The 24,483-nt window shown below is 45.4% G+C and overlaps 11 protein-coding genes across 11 annotated transcripts; 5 read left to right on the forward strand and 6 right to left on the reverse strand.

Annotated features, from left to right (window-relative positions):
* Positions 1-294: 294 nt before the first annotated feature.
* L199_000525 (uncharacterized protein) lies at positions 295-1,967 on the forward strand (the record flags this gene model as incomplete). Its single annotated transcript, XM_064886291.1, has 5 exons — positions 295-405; positions 467-572; positions 641-1,074; positions 1,132-1,285; positions 1,351-1,967. The coding sequence occupies 5 exons, from the start codon at positions 295-297 to the stop codon at positions 1,965-1,967; spliced, it is 1,422 nt and encodes a 473-aa protein (XP_064742363.1).
* Positions 1,968-2,311: 344 nt separating this feature from the next.
* Positions 2,312-2,708, forward strand: L199_000526 (uncharacterized protein; the record flags this gene model as incomplete). Its single annotated transcript, XM_064886292.1, has 2 exons — positions 2,312-2,542; positions 2,616-2,708. The coding sequence occupies 2 exons, from the start codon at positions 2,312-2,314 to the stop codon at positions 2,706-2,708; spliced, it is 324 nt and encodes a 107-aa protein (XP_064742364.1).
* Positions 2,709-3,146: 438 nt separating this feature from the next.
* L199_000527 (uncharacterized protein) lies at positions 3,147-3,655 on the forward strand (the record flags this gene model as incomplete). Its single annotated transcript, XM_064886293.1, has 2 exons — positions 3,147-3,482; positions 3,563-3,655. 2 exons carry the CDS (start codon positions 3,147-3,149, stop codon positions 3,653-3,655), a joined length of 429 nt encoding a protein of 142 aa, XP_064742365.1.
* A 310-nt stretch (positions 3,656-3,965) lies between these two features.
* Positions 3,966-6,613, reverse strand: L199_000528 (uncharacterized protein; the record flags this gene model as incomplete). The annotated part of the gene is made up of 5 exons (XM_064886294.1): positions 3,966-4,401; positions 4,478-5,674; positions 5,746-5,819; positions 5,938-6,272; positions 6,361-6,613. 5 exons carry the CDS (start codon positions 6,611-6,613, stop codon positions 3,966-3,968), a joined length of 2,295 nt encoding a protein of 764 aa, XP_064742366.1.
* Positions 6,614-7,091: 478 nt separating this feature from the next.
* On the reverse strand, positions 7,092-8,984 carry L199_000529 (uncharacterized protein; the record flags this gene model as incomplete). Its single annotated transcript, XM_064886295.1, has 2 exons — positions 7,092-8,866; positions 8,921-8,984. The coding sequence occupies 2 exons, from the start codon at positions 8,982-8,984 to the stop codon at positions 7,092-7,094; spliced, it is 1,839 nt and encodes a 612-aa protein (XP_064742367.1).
* A 3,599-nt stretch (positions 8,985-12,583) lies between these two features.
* L199_000530 (uncharacterized protein) lies at positions 12,584-12,931 on the reverse strand (the record flags this gene model as incomplete). The annotated part of the gene is made up of 1 exon (XM_064886296.1): positions 12,584-12,931. One exon carries the CDS (start codon positions 12,929-12,931, stop codon positions 12,584-12,586), a length of 348 nt encoding a protein of 115 aa, XP_064742368.1.
* A 921-nt stretch (positions 12,932-13,852) lies between these two features.
* Positions 13,853-14,452, reverse strand: L199_000531 (uncharacterized protein; the record flags this gene model as incomplete). Its single annotated transcript, XM_064886297.1, has 1 exon — positions 13,853-14,452. One exon carries the CDS (start codon positions 14,450-14,452, stop codon positions 13,853-13,855), a length of 600 nt encoding a protein of 199 aa, XP_064742369.1.
* Positions 14,453-14,829: 377 nt separating this feature from the next.
* On the reverse strand, positions 14,830-16,669 carry L199_000532 (uncharacterized protein; the record flags this gene model as incomplete). Its single annotated transcript, XM_064886298.1, has 6 exons — positions 14,830-15,283; positions 15,347-15,584; positions 15,650-15,962; positions 16,034-16,342; positions 16,404-16,434; positions 16,491-16,669. 6 exons carry the CDS (start codon positions 16,667-16,669, stop codon positions 14,830-14,832), a joined length of 1,524 nt encoding a protein of 507 aa, XP_064742370.1.
* A 256-nt stretch (positions 16,670-16,925) lies between these two features.
* L199_000533 (uncharacterized protein) lies at positions 16,926-17,926 on the forward strand (the record flags this gene model as incomplete). Its single annotated transcript, XM_064886299.1, has 4 exons — positions 16,926-17,168; positions 17,265-17,385; positions 17,516-17,576; positions 17,773-17,926. The coding sequence occupies 4 exons, from the start codon at positions 16,926-16,928 to the stop codon at positions 17,924-17,926; spliced, it is 579 nt and encodes a 192-aa protein (XP_064742371.1).
* An 868-nt stretch (positions 17,927-18,794) lies between these two features.
* On the forward strand, positions 18,795-20,424 carry L199_000534 (uncharacterized protein; the record flags this gene model as incomplete). Its single annotated transcript, XM_064886300.1, has 4 exons — positions 18,795-18,885; positions 18,984-19,365; positions 19,688-20,020; positions 20,130-20,424. 4 exons carry the CDS (start codon positions 18,795-18,797, stop codon positions 20,422-20,424), a joined length of 1,101 nt encoding a protein of 366 aa, XP_064742372.1.
* A 323-nt stretch (positions 20,425-20,747) lies between these two features.
* L199_000535 (uncharacterized protein) lies at positions 20,748-23,156 on the reverse strand (the record flags this gene model as incomplete). The annotated part of the gene is made up of 6 exons (XM_064886301.1): positions 20,748-21,782; positions 21,846-21,867; positions 21,922-22,114; positions 22,235-22,388; positions 22,514-23,041; positions 23,121-23,156. 6 exons carry the CDS (start codon positions 23,154-23,156, stop codon positions 20,748-20,750), a joined length of 1,968 nt encoding a protein of 655 aa, XP_064742373.1.
* Positions 23,157-24,483: the final 1,327 nt, after the last annotated feature.

Raw genomic sequence — 24,483 nt, forward strand, 5'->3', positions numbered from 1 at the left:
AGGTTGTGGATTGTCCGTCAGTGAGTGAGTTGTTGTTGGTGATGTGCCTTTATAGCGTACAGTAGGTGGCGAAGACCGAAGGATGACCAAATAACGGACGACGGGATCAAATTACGATTGGTACGCTGAATAGCCGGAGGTCCATGCATACCTCCTGTAGGATAAGGCGAATAAGGATAAGGTGAATTATCATCTCGCACAACTCAACGTAGATACCTCAAAGCCGTATCACGACCGAGCAAGGAAGGGAACGTGCGGGTGAGAAGAAAGCCTAGTGTACTGTAGTTTTGCATGATGGCGATTCCGGATGGACATTCCACCAACGACAGCCGAGATGAGATCAAGGTCATCTCTTCCCCTCTCGCACTGCCAAACGGAGTGGTCATACCGAATCGACTGGTCAAAGTAAGCTATCACCATCAACAACCATGATCATCGACTAATTATACTTCTTTTCTTCCTCCAGGCAGCCATGGCCGAAGGTATAGGTTTAGGAGGAGGTCCACCGCGGGAAGGCCACATCAACTTGTACAGACGATGGGCAGAAGGTGGTTGGGGTATCATCATATCTGGTGAGCTTTCCTTGCTCTCCTCTCATACTGCCAAGGTCCACAATCAGTGACTGAAATTTGCCTTATAGGAAACGTTCAGATCGATCCTCGTCAACTGGCATCACCTCACGACCTCACTCTTCCCTCGCATTCCTTAACTCTACAAGCTTATACCAAGCTCGCTTCGACCGTACACTCCGCCTCCTCTGGTCCTTTGCTGCTCATGCAGATATCCCATCCTGGTCTTCAATCGTCTTCGACGATCAACCTATCTCGTTGGCCATGGGAATCAGCAATCGCACCATGCGAGGATAGACCTACCGTCTCGGAAGGTCCAGTAGGATGGTTATGGAGTCATGTGATGTGGCCTACCAAATCTCGTCGGATCGTCAATACCAACGAATGGATGGACATAGTCAACAAGTTCGTGGATGCTGCTGTGCTGGCTGAGAGATCCGGCTGGGACGGAGTGCAATTACATTCCGCTCATGGATACTTACTGGCCGAGTATCTATCCCCTCTAGTATGTGGTTCTTCCTGCCTGCTACAATGATGCACCATTGGCTGATTGATTATATAGACCAATCCAGATCCAAAACCTTTACCCGATGTACCTGGAAGTATCCCACTACGATTACACCTACTTTACCTGATCCTCAAGGGCATTCACGACAATACCGAAAAAAGGTTTATCAAAGCGGTCAAAGTCAATTGTTCAGACTTTGTGCAAGGCGGTAAGTCTAATTAACATGTCATTATACCTAATGAAAAATCAATTGCTGATGATCTCGATGCATAGGTCTTGATGAAGAACAAGCTTCCGAAATCATTAAAACGCTCGTTTCATGGTCTCTGCTGGATATAATTGAAATATCCGGTGGAACCTACTCATCACCTGCATTCGCTACGCCAGAATCACTTAAAACCTCTTCACGCCAATCTCTTTTTGCTCGTTTTACCACCTCGCTCTTACCTTCTTTATCTCCTCCACCTACAGGTCCAGCTATAATCTTGACAGGGGGTTTACACGATCGACAAATGATAGCTTCTTCGCTGAATGAACGAGCGTGTGATTTGGTAGGGATCGGAAGACCAGCCTGTCTCTTCCCTCAATTACCTAAGCAGATCATCCTCAATCCCAAATCACCAGATGGAGAAGCTAGAGTCGGTGGATACCCTATACCCGGATCGGACCTGATGAAGATCATTTTGGGTGAATCAAATCCTAAAGAAGGGATCAAGCTAGTAGGAGCTGGAATATCGACATTATGGCATGAATGGCAGATGTGTAGGATCGGAAGAAGGGTAGAACCGGATATCAACATGCACTGGCTCAGAGGTGCGTTGGTGGAGGAGGTATGGTTCGAGGTGCTCAAGGGAGGTCCGATGGGTTGGTGGAGGTATTGGAGAGGATAGATCTGGATTGGGAGTAGGGCGCAGATGAATCGATCAATAATGACGAATTCATTTCTAATACCAAACGACTGGCGGCAATGGCTTTTATGCCCACATGATGGAACGTTGTAGAAAAGTAATCTTTCTGTCTTTTCCCCTCTTTCCATCGACATTTCTTGCCGGGATTGGTTTCGTTACCTATACGGTGCTGTGAGTATATTAGACAGTTCACAATTCCATTCGTCTGGTCTTTCGGAATTGCAGCTAACATCATCCCTGTCATCTCGTTAGCTTTGACCAAACAATCAAGCATAATACAAAAACGATTATCTAGCTCTTCACCTTGCGCTGGTGTTGAAGAAGATATGAAACCTTTCCAAAGCAATATCAGCATTCCCGAGAAGGGCGAATCGAAGAACGAAAAACAAGGTACTTCGACCCCTATCACATCTCCCAAGAAGAAGACCAAGGTTGGATATTCCCCAACTGGTAATGGCTTAAATGGTGAATGGACTACAGAGAAACGAGAGAAGTTTATGGATCACATCATAGCTCTGGGGTATAAGGCTGCTAGCTTGGATGAGATGGCTCAAGAGGTGAGTTAGCTAGGAAATATACCCGTCCTTTCAGTGTAAGCTGAGCTGACGAGATAATGTGGCCAAAACGCAGCTGGGATTGAGTAAACGTCAGCTCATCAATCAGCTTACCACGGGTAGAAAGAATTTTAGAAGTATCGCTGTTGCTGCTATTAAAGGAGAGTGAAGATCACCTGTCAACATCAGTGAACATATACAGATAGACATGCATGGTGGTAATACAACTCGTCGTCTATCGCGAAGTGGGAGGAAGGATATGAGCTGATCAATAACGAAGTCATGTTGACCTCTCGTCAGCTCAATGAGCAATGCTCTGTTTGATGGTCGTCAAGGAGACTGCTGTCGTCGACTGCTAATATCAATCAACTGACCAGATGACATCAACTTAGCTTCCGTCTTACACTCTTTAACGATCTGACCTGCAATATGTGTACATCCTCACATCGTTGACTTTGCCAATTTTATTTCATTATTCTTCTTCACTTCTTCTATATCCATCCAAAATCAAAATCATACCACAACTCATCTACTCCCCTCTGCTGCTCCACTTGATGCTGCCAATTACCTGTCCGATTGCTACAACTCAAGTGTGCTTCTCGACGAGATGAAACGATCCCCACCATCGTACACCTCATCCGATACCGACACCGATATCGATAATTCATCAAGCTTTTCACCCTCTCTCGATGAAAGTCAAGATATCAAACCTATCTGCTCGTCACCTCCCAGTTCAGCGAGATCGACCCCGAAGAAACCCAGACTCAACAACAATGGCAAAGATATCAGACCAAAATCACTCTCACCTAAAAAACCCAAGATCAAGACTGAACCAGCTGCGAATGCGAATGGAGTATGGGATGGAGAAAAACGAGCCCTGTTCATAGATGAGATTATAGCTGTAGGGTATAAAAATGCTAATCTCGATGAGCTCGCTAACAAGGTATGCATGGTACGATTATCACGAGCATTCCCTTACTATTGAGCTGAACTGAGCTGACGAGATATTCTGAGATTCCGTAGCTTGGTATGAGTAAGAGACAGCTTATCGATCAGTTGGTACCTAATAAACCCAACCTCAGAGGGAAGATGGTAACGATGGCGAAGTCGATGTAGATGCAGATATCGAAGGGAGCAGAAATAAGACGGAAGAAGAAAGCGGTCAAGGAAGAGACAACACGATGAGTTGATCAATAGTAGTATTGACGGTACATTTCTCTTGAATATTTCAAAACCAGATGAAGATAATTGTAGAATATGACTGATCTATGCATTTCACTAAATATGATTATACTTTCTGCCCATTATACCTTGCGCTTATGGAATCTGTAGCTCGATCTTGATGAGTACGAATGTCCATCCACTCATCTGTTCATCAGTTGAACTCCAAAATACCAGAAACTTCTCAGTATACTACACACTTCCCTCAAATCAATGTCTTCCCCAACCATTCTCTGAACTCTTCACATTCAATCTCCGGATCCTCATCAAACGCATGATCGCCCCCTTCTATCTTCTCCACCGTAAACTCTCCTTTCAGCCCCTCGAATGACTTGAGAGTAATCGGCATAGGCTGGACTTTGTCGTCTATCGTTCCATATACGAAGTATATCGGAACATGTTCGAGTAGACCTTTGGATTTCGAAAGGTCATTACGATGTGGTATAGAGAGCGATAGGGGTGTAGGACGGAATGCGTCTAGGCCGTACCCGATCGATTTCTGAGTTTGGAATAGCAGACCAGGGAATAGGCCGTGCTGGAGCATATAAGGATAGAGGATCGATCGAGGTCCACCAGAGAGGGCAGTACAGATTGGTGGTGATTTGTGGTTGAGGTGAGGTTTGGCATCGGAATGAGGAACGCTGCGATAAGAGTGAGCGGTTGAGTATCAGTATAAATCATAAATTACATTGATCTTTATGGAGATATACGACTCACCTAGTGCCCTTCCACGGTACAGGGTCCGTCTCGGTACTCCAGAACTCATCAGTCAGATCCGTAATAGGATAGAACGGTGCCAAACACTTTATCCCATTCTTATCTTGCAACCCCCTATATCCACCAACTTCCTCATCCGTGCAATTCTTCGGTACGTTCAATCCAGCAATCAGCGCAAGGTATCCACCGGCAGATCCACCTGATAAACAAATCCTTGTCGTATCTATAAGATTCTCTCCTTTTCCTTCTTTCACTAATCTATCATTCAATTTCGTTCTGATATATACCAATAATTGGTTTATATCATCTAGAATATCCAAGATGGGAGTTTGAGGTGATAATCTGTAATTTGGCGATATGACCACTACATTCTCCTCTTCTCGTCCCTCCGAGGAGAAAGGGTAATTGGGTAATCTCCTAAAATGAGGTGGAAGATTTTCTTTGTTACCTTGTAATAACCCACCGCCGTGGAACCAGATTACCAATGCGTGACCTTTCTTAGAAGACGGTTTGGAAGGTAGGTAAATATCGAAATCGACAGGGAGAGGTTCAGAGTCAAATGTAGCTGCTGGAAGTGTTCGATAAACCAATGTCAAATCGGGATTAGGAATAGGTTTTTCTGAAGTCCCTTTTCCCTCTGAGCCATCCGAAGTTTGTTGAGGATTGGGTGCGATAGGATCGTTGGAGGAAGACGAAGCTTGACTATGAGGTTGAGGTGTACCTTCTCGTATGTTACATCCACTCAAATCGACTTTAGCACTTTCAGCCAAATTCCCAGTGACACCTCTGAGATTGGTATTCCTACATAAAACCAAAGAAGCCAGTATAGGCATCGACTTATCATCTAAACCACTTTGTTCGTAATCCAATACACCCTGGAACAAGTTGTTTTCAAGGTTCATAACTCTCATAGCTTGTAATTTAATTTTAGCCAGTTCTGCTAGCCCGGCTACGGTCAATTTGTTGAAACCCAAGTTGAATGATCGAAGTACAGGCAGGATGGGTCTTTTCATTTTGAGTTGAGCTTGACGTTCGAAAGAGGTAGTGAAGAATCCTGCGCCGTATGCTAAACCATCTTCGGAGGGTCCAATTGGATTGGCAAATGATAATGTATGGATGGCATTGTGGGAGATATCGAGGACTTGAAGAGCGGGAAGAACGAGGATAGCCGGTGGTAGAGAGGTGAACGAATTTCCTCTGTTGATCATGAGAGTTGATAGATCAGCTTTGAGAGATATAAATCGATCATTTAGCTGAATCATACTCACGATAGATCCAGACTGGTCAATCTGAGAAGATCGGCTATACTATCAGGTAATTCCTTGAGCTGGTTCCGACTTAGCTAATTACCATAATCAATCCTTATCAGCTGTAGATCGCAAGATAGAGGGCAGAAGCTCAGATAATGACTGGAGACCCGAGACCCCTAATGCCTCTTGTTCAAGACATAACCAACTCACATCCAGTCTCTCCAAAGCCCCAAACATCCCTATCTCCCTTTCGATCCTCCGCAACCTATTTTCCGAGATCCTAAAACTGGTTAATTCTTCAGGTTCCACCCATTCCTTCGTCTTTGGTGCAGCTTTACTACCAAACACCAAGCTTCTCTCTTCGTCTCTTGATAGACCCTTGGGAGGTGTGGAGTTTGGATCTAACACGCTTCCTTTTGGTATATCCGAAGAAGGTATCTCTTTGGCTGGAGGCGATGTTAGATCTTCTTCTGGTATACCTAGGAGGGTGGTATATACCTCTGGAGGTATAGTTCCAAGGGATAGGGAGCACAGATCGAGTTTACCTATCATCCACACCAATAAATGCAGGAGAAGAACGATAAGCTGTCAACGGAGTCCGCCCTTTCCTTGACAAGTGTTTGGAGAACATACCAGACCTGATGGATTTTTTAATCTGCCCTTCAACAGTCTTATCAGCCAACGCACCACCATCTTCCCCCGTCCCACCGATATCTCTCCCACCTCTCGAGGCGGGTGCGGGCGATCCATAGCCTGCCGAAGCGGCAGAAGCAGAGGCGTTGGAAGTTGCAATACGTCTTGCAGCTGGGGATTGCTGATACTCGGCTCGTTTCGCTGCGATTTGTTCGCGCATTGATGGTCGAGCGGGGGAATCTCGACCGAACATCTTGTTTCAAGCCGATGTGGGAACTTGGATCTATATGTACTTCAGACTATTAGTCAATGATTGTTGCTTTTGAGATGAAGATGGAAAGTAACAGCGACATTGTCTTCTCAAGTCGCATTCGACGAATCGACGCGAAGTGGAGGTTGTCCGCAACTCGACTTGTTGATTTCACAACTACACAACCACACTGATACTGAAATAACAAGTATACGATGACAATAGTGAATACATGACAATGTTAATGCTGATATCTACTACACTGATTCTACCCTAAATGCAGACAAATCGATAATGTGGAGAGAGAGAAAAATGCCATGATGAGAGTTTTTGCCAGGTAATGTATGAATTTCTACTGGGTCTATCCTTTTTTCCTACACTACAGCCCTGTATTATAAAGCATATACCAATTTTCCTATTTGAAATGCTTATGAATCCGAATTCGTGAGATTGATGGTCGTTATGGGTTAATATGTTATTGTTATTGTTTACCTGATGAAGGCGAATTCGTACCGGAGAAAGCAAATGCGAATGAACCCTCTTCATTCCCTGGTCGATCTTCGAATGTCCTAGACAGCGATTGATCGCTGCCCATCCTAGCCATCGAAGTCATCGGTCTGGGACCTAATCCAAAAGTACCACTCGGTATAGACAAATGACCAGAAAGTGGCGGAGGGATGTTCATCGAGAATGTAGAATGAATAGGGGCAGTACGCGGTCGGGATCTAGGTCGGTCGTCATCTGGCACATATGGTAGACCCGAACCCAACGCATCCAGGGAGGGTAGAGGTAACGTAGCGAATTCGGCTCTCCTGTTGTTACCTTCTCGATCCGCACGTAATTTCTGTTTACTCCTTGATGGTTGTACTTCATCTTCTTCTGAAGTAGTGGTCGAAATCCTTCGACCGGTAGATTGGAATGCACGGAGTAAGTTAGTCGACTCGGGGCCTATATCGTGTAGCGTAGGTGGTGGAGTAGGTAATGTCGAGGTAGATGCGGGTGGTGAGGTGGATGAAGATGCTGGGTTGAGGAGAGAAGCGACTGCCATAGGCTTCGAAGCGTACGGTGGTGGTGAGGGGAAGATGAATTGGATATTCTGTGACTGCGCGGGATGGTTCGAAGGTAACAAGATCGGTTTGACATCTGTCGCAATACCCTTGACGGAGGTGTATATAGGTGCAGGTTCACCGAGGGAAGGATCACTGACATCCACATTACCTTCGTGCATGTATAGACCCCTTCGAGAACTTCGATGTCTTTTCTTCTGATGAGAGTCGATGGATTTCACAGCAGCTGCCCTATCTTCGGTCGATGTTGAGGCTATGACTATCGGTACGGGAGAGCAGGAGAATGATCTGGATGAGCGTGACTTATCAGATTTCAGCGTGACAGTCGCTTTGAGAGTGTATGAGAGCGAGACAAGTTTGGTGGAATGAGTTTCTCCCAGATCCCATTTGCCATGACGCTGAGGTAGGGATATTTCCATTTGACACCAAGACGTCCCGCTCTTGTCTACTACAATGTTGCTACCTGAAGCTTCGGCGAGCTTATCTTTTCTCGATAAGACAATTTCCTGAGGTTCAGGTAGACGTTGATGGGGGTTGTGTGAAGAACGGAAGATGGACGATAAACGATGTTGAGATTGTGGAGAGACAGATCTGGTGTTGGTGATTTCCATCTGTCTTTCAAGGTAAACAGAAGCTTTTTTGACTGTTGTGTAAGGGTCGAGAGGTTTGACTTGCACATATACTGGAAAAGAATCACCAGGTCCGAAAGCGCCAGGCTGAGCAGAGACGGTGATGTTGGAAGTGTAAGATTCTGAGCCGAGAGTGTAAGGTGAGGGAGGTGACATGGGTCGAATGGCAGGTGATCGATGACTGTGCAAGTTGAGAGCGAAAGCCTTGGCTATTGACGTACCAACGTATGGTATCGGTCGATGTTCAATGACCACTTCCATTCTCCATACTACCTTGTATTCGGGGATACACATTGTACTTCTTGCCGTGTCGATAGCATCGACAGGGATGGTCGTCTTGAACATCGAGTCCCAATCTCCCATCTCCAGATATTCTTCATCATCCGGAGCAGTCAACAGGACCTTTTTCTTCTCCCAAAGTACCTGACTAACACCATTCCCTGCAGTTTCGGTACATCTGATACCTAAGGTGATGGATTTGACACCTAGAGGCTCACATACTTCCGGAAGTCGAGTGCCAACTTTACCGGAGATGACCACCGGGGTCACTCCAAGGTGTCCTTTGTTCTTCGAGTCAGCACATAGCTTTGCTGGAGATGGTGCAAAGAGCTTACCTGTATGAGGGAAGAATCTCCCACCAACATTTCCTTGTTTTGGCGTCAAGTATAATTCGAGCATTGCTCCCTGTGTCTACCAATTTCACTGCATGAGGGGGATTGCTAATGGTTCGATTCGCATGAAGAAGGAAGATGAGGTGGTTCTCGATGAGGAAGCTCTTGCTTTTGTATTTTGGGAACTTGTTGGAGTATCGGGGACAGACTAGAATTTCACTCTAGTTCCTCGACTAAGAAGGATTTTTGGTTTTTTCTTGAGTTTCGATTGCTGAAGATTGTGAAACGAAACAAGTGGGATTTAAAGTTGGACCGACGAAATGCAATGCGTTGTTGGTCGAGTTGTATTAGATTGATCGGGTTTGAGTGACAGTACTGAATGGATATATGAACGACGGGAGATTGGATATTTCGTCAGCTCGATGATCTTGTTAGGCGATTAAATCATGTCGTGGGTCTCTGTTGACGATGATGATGGATTGAATACAAATAAGAACAATCAAAAGTAAGAAAGTACAGGTACAAATTGAGATGTTAGCAACGGGTATCCATTGGCTAACTAAGTAACTAGCTTGGTCGAGACAGAAATGTCAAGTGTTGAACTGAATGAATGGACTACGAGTGTGGTGTGAGTGAGTCTGGAATGAAAAAGAAGGCTAAACTAGTGTTGGTTGATAATGGTGATACATGCTTATATTCACTGTTTTTAGCGATGCAGAGTGACGCTACATGATGTGGAATGATCACGGCATATGAAAAGAAAGGAATGACCAAGAAGTAGAGAAAGGGAGATGGATGGTTTCACTTGTGAGATGCACCAGATGCACTTACATTTAGTGCTGCTAAATTAAGCCCTAATTATTATGCGCTAGTAATTTAAACCAAAACAGATGAACGCGATGCTCTTGCTCTCTATGATGCGCCGATCCGATCACACACTCGTGCTTTGCTGCATTCGGAATTGCCCGAATAGGTTAGATTGATGGGTTGTATGCTGGGATCTTTGATTGGTGCAACAGGAACACGGGTCCGAGCCTAAGCCTTCAAAACCCGCCTACTCAAACAATAGAAAGAGGTCGTCGTCGCCAAATGAGTGATGAGTTGTGGGATCTAGTGATGATCTTGGTGTGAGAATGGGGTGGGATGGTTGAACACTAGGACAGATCAAGGAGGGGCTTTATATTCAATTTAGACCTGTTAGTCATACGAACTGGGACTAAACCTTTACATGCACATACACATACGTAGGTACGACGGTATCCTTGACAGTTCGTTCCAAGGAGGGACCTGAATGAACATGTATGAGGACAGGAGAGATACATAGATGTATTTATAAACGAGAAGCATGCGTTACCTTGAACGCCAAGGAACCAGCACCAACTGTAGTCCTGTTGTGGGTAGATGAGTAGCAAGCTAAACTGACTGACTCGGGAATTTTTTTTCTAACTTTGTTTTTATCTTCCCTGACCGACTGCCTGCAGAGATGAGAAGAGGACACTCGAAACTCTAATGATGGAACCCACCACCACTCGGTGTATGATAAGGCACCAAACTATGAGAGCGTGTCGATCATATAGCAAATTGTCTTTTCTCACGTTATGATGGCTTAAGCCCTACCAATTTAAATTTCCGAAAATTCCGGTCAACGTCCAAAAGCAAAATCTCTGGGGTGCGTGTGGTGCGTTCATGAAGGATGATCCCCGGAAAGATTCAAGTCACCTCAAAAGCCAAAACAGGAACTCGCAGTGATCGACAACGCAGCATGATGCATACAGTACTCATCTCGGGTCCTGCATATCCGGTGACACACATTCCTGTTCCAAGTGAAGAGAGAAAGAAGTTGAGTTGAATCAGGACCCAGGTCCGAGATTGGATTTTGTGTAAGACGAAAACCAGTTGAGAGCGCTCCTTTCTTTCCTACGATAGCTTGATGTGAAGTTCAGAAATTGGGGGAAAAAAAAACGCCTTCCCGTCATCGAATACAGTTCTGAACGACAATCATTCTGAAGATCATATTCTAGAAACCGGAGTGGACTTTCTTGAGAAAGGCTCGAACTTTCCCCCTTTGTGCCTGTGTTGAGAAGGGGTTGAAACAAACAGGACATATTCGTCGCCATGACCGTGCTGCTATGCAACGACGTCGGTATCCGCAACTTCCTTGGAAACCAAAGTACGATATTTTCATCGGTCATACATTGCAGACTTGCATGCTGTGACTGTCCGAGGAGCGTTAATTCGAGAGGCTTGATAAGATAGCACAGGACGAACCTGTTGACCGCATTCATCAAAGTACATCATCGGTGGCGTCGGTTTTTCCTAACATGGCCATCTAGAATCTCGTTATCCAGCTTTTGACAACAACACACTCAATAGAAATAGATACAAAGCGCTCAACGCGCGTCTATAAGCGAGCACAAGGCTAGTAGGTCATCAGATCAGCCTATCGAATTAGTCCGATTTCTACATGCGCACAAACTCGTATGATCATGCGACCAAGTCATACTGTACGTTCCCTTCTGTACCTGGCTCAAAGCGCGGACAACGCCAAAAAGTGGCGTTCGGCTGGTGAAAACAAAGTTACGTGTTCCAGCGGTTCAAACGATAACTGGCGTTTCCTGCCAGTGAAAGGATTGCTTTTATAGGAATGCCGAGAAATGTATGGAGTGATTACATACTCCGCTTAGCAAGATATATTTGGATGCATTCCAACGGAAACCAAAAACTGAAGAACAACCACCCTCTGTCCCTCGTATTGGCGCGCTCGCGTTGAAACCTAGCTAAGTAGTCAAGTAGACGGTCTCTCTGCCTTCAGAAGAACACTGCGGCAACGGTCCAGTAAGACTGGTGATTTGTAGAGGTTATCTACTGTAATGAATGTCTGGAAGCTGGATACCATCCATTCTTACCTGTTCTGACCATGCTATATGTATCATCCAATTCCCGGTCAAGTTACTCACTAACCTTGACAGAATTGTGACTCGAAATGCACAAGAAGGTTGTTGAGAACGTTTTAGCCCCTGTGGCTGTAGTATACATTCTCAACCTCCCCCCCCCCCCAGTCCTCGGCGGAACGGGCTTTCGAGAGCCTTGCTCGCTGACTAGACGAAATTGAAGATCTATATGCAAGAGTACCTTTTGCTAGACTACAAAGAAGTGTTTCGTCATCCGACTATCTACGGTCTTTGAAAAGTTTGTATGTAATGGCGTTTTGATCCGGCAGGCATCATATACTTTAATATCCATAGAATGGATCGACTTAATCGCACTCATGGCTTGGCTCGACGAGTTCTTGTATACTGTAGATTTTGGAATGTGGCGCTGAGGCATGTTCGCAACATCCCTGTCGTGCGACAAGACCTCGCACGCTCCGGTAGGAGGATTAGTTGAACAGTCAGTCAAGTCTTCCCATGTCGTCTACCTGTTAGGAGCTCAGCAACCAGAATACATGCCCATAAAGGTCAAACAAGGGTTTTTGGGAAAGCTGGGATATCAACGAAGCCCAATAAGCATGCATGAAAATCAGTGCATGTTCAGGACAGATAGGTATGCATAGCTTGACAAGACATCATGGCGCGCTATAAAATTCAGTCAAAAGAATTGAGGATGATATCCACAATACCTCTTCCTACGTAGGAATGCTGTGTACTGTATCGTACCACACACGTACTACCCGGTGAAGAACTGGTATTTGCAACCGGCATTATCTCCGTTATGGTTCAAAGCAGCCGTGGCAAGGATCGATTGTAAAGCGCTTTGGGCTGCGATAGGTTGGGACGATCCATAAGTGATGTGGCTGTGATATAGGGTATTGGCATCGGAGTCGGTCGTCACAACGTGATCGAACCATCCTCGAAGTTCTGCTGTGGCTTCACGAAGATCAGCCTCATCAACACCGGAAGTGAGGCAATTGAACTTTTCTTGTCGTCGACCGGTAGACATTTTAGTAGTATATGCTGCTTGGAAAGTCAGACTCTTGGAGCCGGTTGAAGCTGGGGTGTTGCGATGAGGAGGCATTATACCAAATTGCAATAGCTGAGTATCGGTACTTGTGTGGCCGTAGCGGAAAAAAACTGTATAATTTCAATACGAAGACCTCCTAGATGTGTAGTATATATACTTTTCCAGACACCTTGATTGCTCTTGATGGGCAGCAGCTGTCTCCACTGATACGAGCTCAGATGCATGGCCAATTTCCCTCCCGGCGAGCCTGTTGTTTTGTTCTTCGGAAGGATTGTCAACCATAAGCAATTAAGAAGCACTCCACTGAGTACCAAAGGCTTCTCATTTTGGACCGGCGATGTAACCCCTTTCATTCATGATTGATACAATATGGTATACAGGACAGAGCGCTCAACCTTACTACTATTCACAGATTTCATGTGTTCTTCCGTTAACATGGGCACTTCTGATATCATGAATGTTCTGATCAAGAGGTCCGGGGCAAGAATGATGGATTAATGTATGAATACATTGCTGCGATCCTTTATCGTTTAGACCCCGATTGCGCGCTATCTTTCATAGTTGATCGGACATCCCGACTTCATCGGGGAAGAAGCTTGTCAGAAGCTTGGAGTGGATGAAATGAAGGCTTTTCATGTAGCTGCTTCCATATCAATGGGCAAATCAAAGCCGATCAAGCGAGTACCCTTTGAATAGCTCCGAAGCCGATGTTGACTCACAGGAAAGCCACAATATGGACAACTCAGAAGCACAGAACTTTGTGCCCTTCCTTTGTGCTTTGAAGCAAAAGCCCAATTTGATGAAAGCCACATCTGATTAAAACCCCATTTAATTAAAACCCCATTCGACCAATCATCTTACAAAGGTGCAGCCAAAAAGGGACATTCCCGGAAAGGCAGCCATATGTATCCAGCGAGACCTCTGGCACAATAGTATGTTGTATTGCGAGAATGCTGGATCGACTACATACAAGGCTTAAGCATTATACTGCTGACCTCCACCTTGACCAGCTTCACCTAGAGCATGATCATTCCAAACCAGGGTATCACCATCCTTACTCGCCACTGCAGACCACCATCCCACCTGGATCCGATCGGACACCTCGGTACTGATTTCGTCATGTTCTGCTCTCTCCACGCCGACTGTAGGCGTTGATGCAGCCTCAGAGCTTGAAGTACTTGTCAGGACGCTGGCGGGTTTGATGGTTTCCCGAAATCGTTTATTTTCTTCATCATCCAGCACATGAAGGTCAAAAGGAAATTCGCTATGACCATTCAGATCTGCAGCCATACCTCTCATAAATCTGTTAAACTCCTTATCAGCCGTATTTCTATCGTCTGTGAACTTCCTCTGGTATGCTGAAGTGTAATAAAGCGACAAGGGATTTTGAGAGCTTTCATGCTTGAGGAAAGTGTTATACCATCGAGCTTGGATTGAGCCGACAATAGGATGATTCGGTTCAAGGACTGTACCATCTGGCTCGAAGAATCTGTACAGACGGTGTCTACTACCATTAGCCTTATCTTCGTCCACTCGGGTCATAATCATGATCGTCGGCTTGTCAGGACCCATCATTAGCCGACATCGTAGCGGGTTTAGGACGATTGATATCGGTTTCCGATTTATTCGAGATGATGTTAAAACCGAGTGGCAAACAGTCGGATATATGAAATTGAAATGATACTTACATAGACCAGTTGAAAGCTGTGAGCTGCAACTGGAGCGATACAGTATGTCATCTTAGGCGACATCGGGACTTACAAAAAGGATACACCGCTGTTCGCCTTCTTGAGGTATCGCTCTGGACACACGCGTAGCTCGTAAGCGAGCTAAGCGTCTGTCAATTCAAGGTATGTCAGTGGTGACATTCCATTGTTAAATTCACCTATTAGTGGAGCAGACCATTTCAATGAGGTCAGTCTCGGTTATGGCGCAGCACGATGCATATTGCATCACACTCCTTCTTGTCCTTTCGATCCACATAACTCCCTAATCCCACCCAAACTCTCTTTCGCGCCCGTACGTATGAACAGCCCCTGTAGACTAGCCATACTTATCGTCTTTCCCTGACTTCTCTCATCCTCTACGATTTGTTTTACTTCATTACCCAATGCCTCTACCTCCTCATCCGTTAAGGGAGTTTCACCTTCCCTCAATATCCTTCCTTTCTCTTCGCCATCCGGATTTACGGTAGTAGAGTTCCCGTAGAACTTGACGAATAACCTCTTGGCTTGTTCGCCAGCCGCATCATCTAGCAATTCATGGATGTCCACTCGGCCTGGTCGGATCAACGCTGGGTCCAGTCGCTCATAATGATTCGTAGTCATGAAGATTATCCTCTCTTCTGAAGAAGCCACACCGTCGAGGGCATTCAATAGACCAGAGAATGTGACGGAGGATTTGTACCTAGTTCAAGATAGATAGTGAGCACTTGGTCAATATAACATTACCTGATAGGCAGCGACTCACCCATCCTCACTCGTTTGTACACGCCTACTAAACGCTGAATCCACATCCTCAAGTAAGATGAAACTTCTTTCCGGTACCAGTCCCAAAAGGTGATTCAACTTATCATCCGTCAGTCCTCTTTCCGCAAGATTCAATAGACAGATATTATAATGTAGTGATCCAGCTAAAGCTTGGATGAAAGATGTTTTGCCCGATCCTGGTGGTCCATGCAACAAGTATCCTCTTCTATACGGTATACCTATTTATCACAGAGTCAGCTGACGTGACTGCTTCAATTTACTGGACTGGTAGAGCTAAGCTCACCTCTCTCAGCATACCATTTCCCTCTACCCAAGAAACTCCTTAAATCATTCTCGATCTTCTCCGAAACACCTTCCGCAAGTACTACACTACCCATCTCCCTCCTACTTCGCGGTTTACCGAATGGTCTCCACTCTACCCCCCAGGCTGTGTATACCACCGTCTTGCCTTCTGTAGACGCTTCTGCCAACGCTCTAGCTTCGGTCAAAAGGGATGAGAATAGGTGTCGGTAGGCCGATAGAGTAGTAAGAGTGAGTGTTTCCCAAGGGGAGCCCGAATGTAGATCCATAAGTTTCGCGTCTCTTTCTCGTTTTACCTAAACCAACCCGTCAACGTTAGCCAACCAACGTATCAAAGACCTGAGAGAAATCACGATGGTCCACTCACCTGAAACCATGTTCCATGGTACTTGAAGTAATGTGTACCAGGTCCAGGAACAAGGTTAAACACAGCTTCGGAGCTTCCATTCTCATGTTGCTTATAGCTAGTCTCAACAGCTAATTCATGACTTCTGAATCCCATTGGTCGTTTCCCCTTCCCAGCTTGAGAGGCAGACTGAGATGCCATCCATTCTAAAAACCACGGGTAAGCTCTGTCTTTTGAAGGTATCTCGAGAGTCACGAGCATCCTACGTTGAGCGAAGGTTGTCCCGAGAGTGAGACCTCGTCTGAACACTGTGAGGACTACTCCTATACCCTGAGTTGGCTAGTCAGTATTTGGCCTTCATGGCGAAATAGAGACAGATGAGGGAACATACCATCAATCCTGCACCTGCAGAGAAGTAAGGACTATATGAAGTCTATGATCAGCTTCATTCCGATGTTCAGCTCAGGATCCAACGTACTTATCTGACATGATCCTCGACACGAACGATTGGTCCTCGGCCGAAGGACCTGGGAGAGGAGGTGTTGTGACATTGCTCGTCTGATCAGCTAGATTAGGCTCGACGGTGATATTCGTGGATGGTCCAGCTTCTGAATGCACGGATGCAGCAGGCTGCTGCACTGGGCGTGGTCTGAACATGTTCGTCGTGGAAATGTAGCGATGTATATGTATGTATGTATGATGTCAATAGCGAGACAGACGGAAAAAGTTGGACAACCGTCATTCGGTTCGAGCTAAGTTGTCATGTCACGTGATCCGAGTGTCACATTCCGTAAACTCCCCCCTCGCTGCCATCGGAGCTGTAAAAGTTGAGATCAGACAAGAAGAGCAAGTATAAGGCAAAAAGATCATCTCGATACCATCACATCACTTACAGCTATAGAGTATACTCATGATGTGGTTCGGATCGTCGTCGTCTTCTTCTTCTTCATCCACCCCTGCGACGCCTACCGTTCCTTTGTTACCATCGCCTCCGCCTCTTAATGAATCATCTCCATCACCATCCACATCGAAACCAATCAATGCCCCGCTCAACATCCCAGCGGGTAACAGTCCGATCACACCAGATGCAGAACCTATAAAACCCGATGAGAACCTCACGGGAGATACAGTCGCCGATCTAAAGAAGGCTTTGGCGGTGTGTTACCAAATGTCTCCTGTCATGTCCATCAAGGATTATGATCTGGGTGATGAAGTGAGAACCATTACTGACTTTGTATGCGATGGACAATAGCGTATACGACCTAAAGAGGATTTTGAGAACATCGGAAAGATACCATGTGCGAGGAATAGCTTGCTGTATGGTATAGCAGGAGGAGCTGGTCTAGGCGCTGTGCGGTTTTTAGGGTCAAGGAGTGAGGTTATGATCTGATCCAATCGCCTGTCAAATTACATTGTCCAACACTCCCATCGCCTGATATCTCAGAGAGGGTCTTTCACAGTACAGCTCGTGTACATGCTGACTCTGCTTATGTCTCCCATCAGAACCTTGGGTAGCAGCGAATTGGGCAGTGGGAAGTTTCATCTTGATATCAGGATTCCAGTGGTGAGTTGATTTCTGATTCACCCGGAACTTGGGAGAAGTTACTCTCACTACGTCCCACCCGTCTTACCTTATCGGGAAGAATCGTCCCATTAATTCCTACCAACTTTCGTTCATGAAGCTTTACATCGGATCTTTGGGATATGATTTAATAGCTGCTCTCGATGATATTGCTAACGTTCAATCGCTCATGTTATAGGGAGATGTGCAATCGAGCGAGGCGTAAAGAACTCGCTCAAATGCGAGCCATAACAGAACGATATCCTCATCGACATATATCGAAACTGAAGCAGAAAGGATCAGATTGGGTACCTCCACCCTCATCAACTACATCTGAGGGAAACCCATCATAAGCATACAGATACGACGGAGGAGATTTTGGTCGTTTGCATATATAGACAATTTGGCGTATCAAAGGCGCTTTATGCATGCCACTCGCCACTCAGCTTACTGTAGTCTTTGTCAACAAGCAGCAAGCCATATATTTACGACTTCTATAGCCTGCGGAGGTTGGAATTCCATCACTCGTCATGAGGCATATATAGTTGTACTTCTCCCTTCTCATACTTCGATGGAAGTGGTATCCTGTGCGGACCTCTGGCCCAAGTCCATGGCCATTGATCATCCATTCACACTCACAGGAAAAGCCAATCACTTTGAACGATGGTATTTACAGACCAGACTCTTCTTCGAAGTGCTAGGGTCCCGAGTGGCATGCGGCATTATCGTCCTTTGGGCCCAGTCGAGTGTTTTCGTGCGTCTTCATATGGTCAGCATACCTTCTTGAGCAGATATGGCAGAATACAAAACAAAGCGGCGAAATGCCAATGTATTCCACTATGATATCCGGCGAGATTCACTGAGCAGAGCAGATATCCGGAAAGGAGAGAGATGACGCGATCGATCGTGGCATTGTTATCCGAAACACCGGTAACTTTACTTCAGTACGGGAAGAGTTCCTCGATTGAATTATTAGTAAGATTGAAGATGGAAAAGTCAAAAACGAATTATGGATAGTCTCTTTCTTCATTTCACCAACCTATAGATTTGTTTTCCCTGTGCATAGCTATAAAGGAGGTCTTGCAGATTGATATCGGCTGGTTAACCTGTGTACATCTCTCAGTAACCTGTAAACTGTCGTCCGGATCTTGCTTGGCACTGGGGATCTCGCTGGTAAAATTGGAAATTAGAAAAATAGAAGAAAGGAAGATAAGAAAGAAAATGGCCATTGAACCCGCACCTGTCCAAAATCGTGTAGTAGGAGGTAGAAAGGCATGGGTGACATTGATCACTAATCCGGGTTATATAGCTGGTAAGTCACCCATCCCATTCGACCATCTTCCAAGCCCGCCGAACGAGAACTCTTATTCCACACAAAGGTTCTTCAAGCTAACCAGTCATGTATATCAGGTCTACTAACCCTCCATCGTACACTCATTTCAGTCTCCTCCTACCCCTTGATAGTAATGACCACCTCATCTCTCTCCCAATCATCCAGAGAAACAATCACCTCGTCCGGAATCGAGATCATCGAAGTCGAACATCTTTCACCCTCATCAGCTCAGCATAGTGGCTTTGACCCATCTTTCTCTCGATTCAACGACGCATGGACGAAGATCCGTGTATTTGGATTAGAGCAATTCGAAAGGATTATATTGATTGATTCGGATATGATATTCTTAAGAGGGATGGACGAATTGTTCGATTTGGAATTACCAGGGGATGATTGGATTGCAGCTAGTCCAGCTTGTGTTTGTAATCCGTTTAAATTGAAACATTATCCGGAGGATTGGTGAGTCTCATGTCTTCTTGGTGATCCAACATCAGTCCATTAAGAGGTACACACGATGTAAGCCGTGTGAATGGGAAAGGGGGTCCTTTGGGATATAGGGACAAAGGGTTATTCACCATCAATCAGATTAAATCATTTTCGGGTGATTTGTTTGTTTGTGTGTCTGTGTTGATTTGCATGGGAAGTCGACAACAACATACCACACCCTCATGCTCCGAACATACCCATCCGCATCATCATGGACCTTCATTTTGCCTTATCGATTCGCGTATAATTCATACACCTCATATACTAATTAATCTTTCGTTCCATTTCATTTTAGGATCCCATCCAACTGCTCCCTATCCCTCCAAAACCCCCACACAACCCTATCTTCCCCACCCATCCCATCGCCCGATTCCAAACGTACATCCCACCTACTCAACTCTGGTCTAGTAATATTCAAACCTTCCCTTTCCCTTCTCGACGAACTCGTCCACCACCTCAATACATCACCTACGATTGCCCAATCCAAATTCGCCGATCAGGACGTAATCACCGAAGTGTTCAAGGGGAGGTGGAAGCCTCTACCTTGGTGGTGTAATGCGTTGAAAACTCAGAGGGCGGTTCATGGGAGTATGTGGAGGGATGAAGAAGTCAGGTTGATACATTATATGTGAGTGTTATTTACTCTCTCTCCCTCATACAGCTGTTATCTTTCTTAGTTGTTGAAAATCGCATACAAAGAATGAGGATTAACCACTCTTGTGAACCCATATTCGTAGTCTCGACAAACCATGGAACCATCGACCTTCCAGTCTCCCACCCCACCCCACCCTCCCTTCTACGCCCATAACGCCATCCAACTTCTCTCAACAACAAACCCAAAATACCGAGAAAAGACGACCACTACCTCCCGGTTTACTAGACGCAGTTCGAAGTACACCTCCGCAAGAGAGTCTGACGAATTACGATGCGGTCCATGCGTGGTGGTGGATAGTCTACGAAGATCTGCTGGAAGAATGGAAAGCGGAGAGTAAAGTGGGTTGGAAAGAAGTCGATCAGTACGTCACGAGGTGAGGTGATCTGACATAGACTGGGATATACAATAGATAGTGAGACTAATAAAATATTTTTGGGAATTTGCTTGCATTTCTTTCTGCCATTGATAGATAGGATATTTGATACATAAAATAGATGGGATATTCACATATTATGCATATACGTGCTGGTCTCATCGTTGATCATTATACTTGATTTTGTATTTCTTCGTTATTATATATCATACATCATATGTCTCATAAGTCAAGTTGTCTTGTATTTCCATCACGTTCACCTCGACCCCACACTTAGGCTTCTCCCTTTCCACCATGCCCTTCCTTATACCTTATACGCTAGCCACATCACTTATATACCAGCGTAATCCCCTTCTTCCCCATCCCACCTTTAACCTCCTCCAATCCCAATATACCCTCCAACTTACTCCAACTCATCCCGAACCTGACCTGAATCTCATCAGCATGATGCGTCCCATCCAAATAAGCTATCAGCTCCTCTTCCATCTCTTCCGCAGCTCGTATCGCAGCTGCCTCCTCTCGCTGACGAGCATTCAACCCGAATCTAATCCCACTATTCCCCGCACCCCTCTCTCCATGTCGATCACCGTGAGTACCTGTCGAATGAGATACCGAGGTACCCCCAACAGCTCGGCGGGAAGAAGTGGACGGATGAGATTCAGCAACGGATGTTGAAGTAGTATGAGATCTACCTAATTGTTGTTGTTGTTGCTGATGATGATGTTTTGTTGTGGAGGCGGAAGTAGAAGATGAGAACCCCAGATTACGTCTGCTATTGCTCCCATGTCCCGTATTAGGTGATCTACCCGTTATGCTCGGAGGAGTATACATATGACGTGAAGTGGGCGATACACCAAGAGAGGCATTCGATCCAACCGATCGTAAAGTAAATGCACTTTCTCCAGCACCACCACCACCAGGTCTCGATAGACCCGAATCACCACCATGTGATCGATTATCTCCTCTGGTCCCTAATGTAGTCGACGAACCTAATCTTGCAGATTCATCGAACCCTACTCTGCGTCGAGTATCGACAGGTACCGGTATCAAAGGCGATGAGGTCCTTTCGATCATTTTGGGCCATCGATGTACCCTTCTCAGAAATCCTTTGATGATACCGAAAGAGACAAATCGTCTGGGATCAATACCTAACGACAACACTTCGTTGCTTTCTATCCACTGGTGAACCGTTACTCCAGGTGTGAGCTTGCTATAAAGACGAAGTAAAACGGGCCATTCGGGATGTGGGAATCCTGGTCGAGTGACATATGGAGGACATTCGTTGATTATAGTTTCATCTGAACCACGTCGTGATATGGCCGGTTTAAGGGTGTACATGTTGGAGTATTGGAAGATGTCGATCTGCACGAAGTCATTAGCTGTACGTTCTCGAAGAAGATGAAGACAATACTGAAAAAAGCTCACCATCATCACAACTTGATAATACCTGTAATATCGTCAGCTGATCGAACCATGTCACTAATTGGATAGCTGCACTCACAGCATATGTTTCAGCGTCTCCCTAGTCAATGCTTCATCCGCGTCCGCTAGTTCCGCTATCTTCTTCACATGATTGATACCGTCTATATACTGCGAGACTCGAGCCGCCGTTATATCCCAATTATCGTCCTTGAGAGCGTTGAGATTGACTAATGCGATCGGTACATGCCAATCCTCGCATTCCGGTGGATTGGCTAAAGAAAAGGTAGAGTTCAGCTTGGCAAGAAAACGATGGACGCAAGTCGGAAGACGATTGCAATGATATATAGGCCGCCGCTATGATGCAGGGCGAGTGAGGGAAATGCCATACTCACGATAGAAAGGGAAAAGCTTCAACTCCAGCGAATTGAACCCATCTAATGATATTGACGTCTCAGAATAAGAATTCAGATCTTCGAACAGTTGTTCCAGCACAGCAGGTAAAGGTGTATGTTCAGGACGTGACGAAGAGAGGTATGACGAGTCTCTCTATTCCAAAGTCCATCTCGTCAGCTTTAAGGTTTCTCTTCACGATGCATCCCCCATAATTGTCGCCGATATGCATGAACCGAAGTGTCGGAATGTGGGAAACTAGTTTGAATTGTGTTGCTCACCTCCGCACTCCTTAATATCCTCGCACATTTTCTAACGACCGGCTCGAAAGCCTCCAACGAACTCGACGAATGAAAGACGAAACATAAATTCCACATATACTCATTCCTCTTATATCTTCCTCCCTCTCCAGTCATCACATTCGGAAACCCCATTACTCTATATTCCTTTTTATCCTCTTCGCTACTTGCATTACTAGTAGTGAGCAACGTAACCAGTCTACCATGTAAGGATTTTTTAGGAATGACATATTCAGATATCAATCCGAAGTTCAACAATGTCGCTGTTGATCTCCTAGATGACGATGATGATGATGAAGCTCTTCGACCAGAACCAGGATATGTCGAAGAAGTAGAAGAAGAGGATATCGGAGTAGGTCCTAAGGGTGCTCTTGATCTAGAGCGTGATTTCGATCTTGATCTCGAACGAGTATCGGGATCGTATGTCGTCGCTCGGGAGGTGATGAGGTTCTCGGGAACTTGGTGTTGGATAACTGGTCCGAGAGTGGGATCGAAATGGGCGTAGAAGAGCTATCCACACAAGGATTATTAGCGAGCAATTTGAGATGAAGACGTAGGGATAAAGGCAGAGGGGAAGAGGGAAACTTACGCCTACTATTTGGGGTAAGAAGGATCTAGGTGTCATGATGAGGTGATAGGGTTGGGGGTTGATGCCATGGTCAGCTTGTTATAGGATACGAATACATTGTGATAGCGGGAGAGAAAAGAATAGTGAGAAGAGAAGAAAAAGCAAAAAAAAAAAACAATGCTCGAATATGGTAGGGCCATTCTTATCTATCTTTGTATATGATGAGACACTCAACCACTTTCATGGGAGGGGGGGTTCCTTTGGGTTACATTTTATTGAAATGAATTAATCGATGAATCACACTCACTCGTCAGAAGCGCCCATAGCGAATCAATCAAACAATCAAACAACAAGAAACTGAGCAAGTTTATCGGTCAGACCTTGGGAAGCAAAGGACAATTACAAGTCACAAGGATGTTTGAAGGAGGAAGGCTTGATCGCTGATGTTGAGTGATGACAGACGTGGGTTATCGGAACGGATCTAGGTCGAACGTGAAAGGAGCATAGCTAATGGTAAGGTAAGGAAGGTCGAGTGTTTGCACTGATTCATTTATGCCGTACTACCAAGCGGGGGAATATGCACAGGGAGATGTCCTGACAGAGACAAGATATTGTACAAGTAGAGATGGATGCAATTGCTGTGATATGACTATAACGTATGAACAGTATGTTAGGCAGATGCACAGAATCAAAACATGAACGTACTCAACATGAACAACACGAACAGTGCAATGTCAATCGGCAATTACCCTGGATTACACTACACCCGTACAGATAACCAGGTCTCCTCTCACAAGTGACTTTTAAGAGCATTCTGCATATTTCCGACATGAGATGCATGATGAGTCGTCAACATATCATTCTATCTACATTATAGTCGTTATCGTGTATAGATGATACAACAAACATCAACGTAAAAGAACCGTAACCAATATACGAGTGAAGCAGCAATCGCCCTCCTCTTTCTCTTTCCATTCCTCAATTTGGTTAAAGTACCTTATGACCTCTGCCCTACATCTTCATTCTCAATCAGCTTGAGTTTCACATACGTCAATACAACAATGTGGTCCGCACTCACCACCCTCATGCCATCCTCCCATCGAAGCTATCATATCCCTCATCTCAGCCACCGAGTCCCTCTGGACCATCGGCGTCTTACTTGTTGTGGAGGTATTGGATGATCGACGTGATTTGGTGGAATAGGAGTAAGACCGGTGTCGTGAGCGCTGGTGATGACGACGATTTGCTTTTGTGTCCTGAACATGAACATGTTGTCAGTCCAGCCATCTGACATAGAGGGTGATCATGGACATCGAGTTGGACATGAAACAAGTTAGGGTTATAAAGGAAAGCGCTGCAGACCTATAATCCAAGAATGATGTTA

This window comes from Kwoniella botswanensis, chromosome 1 (assembly GCF_036426115.1).
Source record: "Kwoniella botswanensis chromosome 1, complete sequence".
Taxonomy (NCBI): Eukaryota; Fungi; Basidiomycota; class Tremellomycetes; order Tremellales; family Cryptococcaceae; genus Kwoniella; species Kwoniella botswanensis.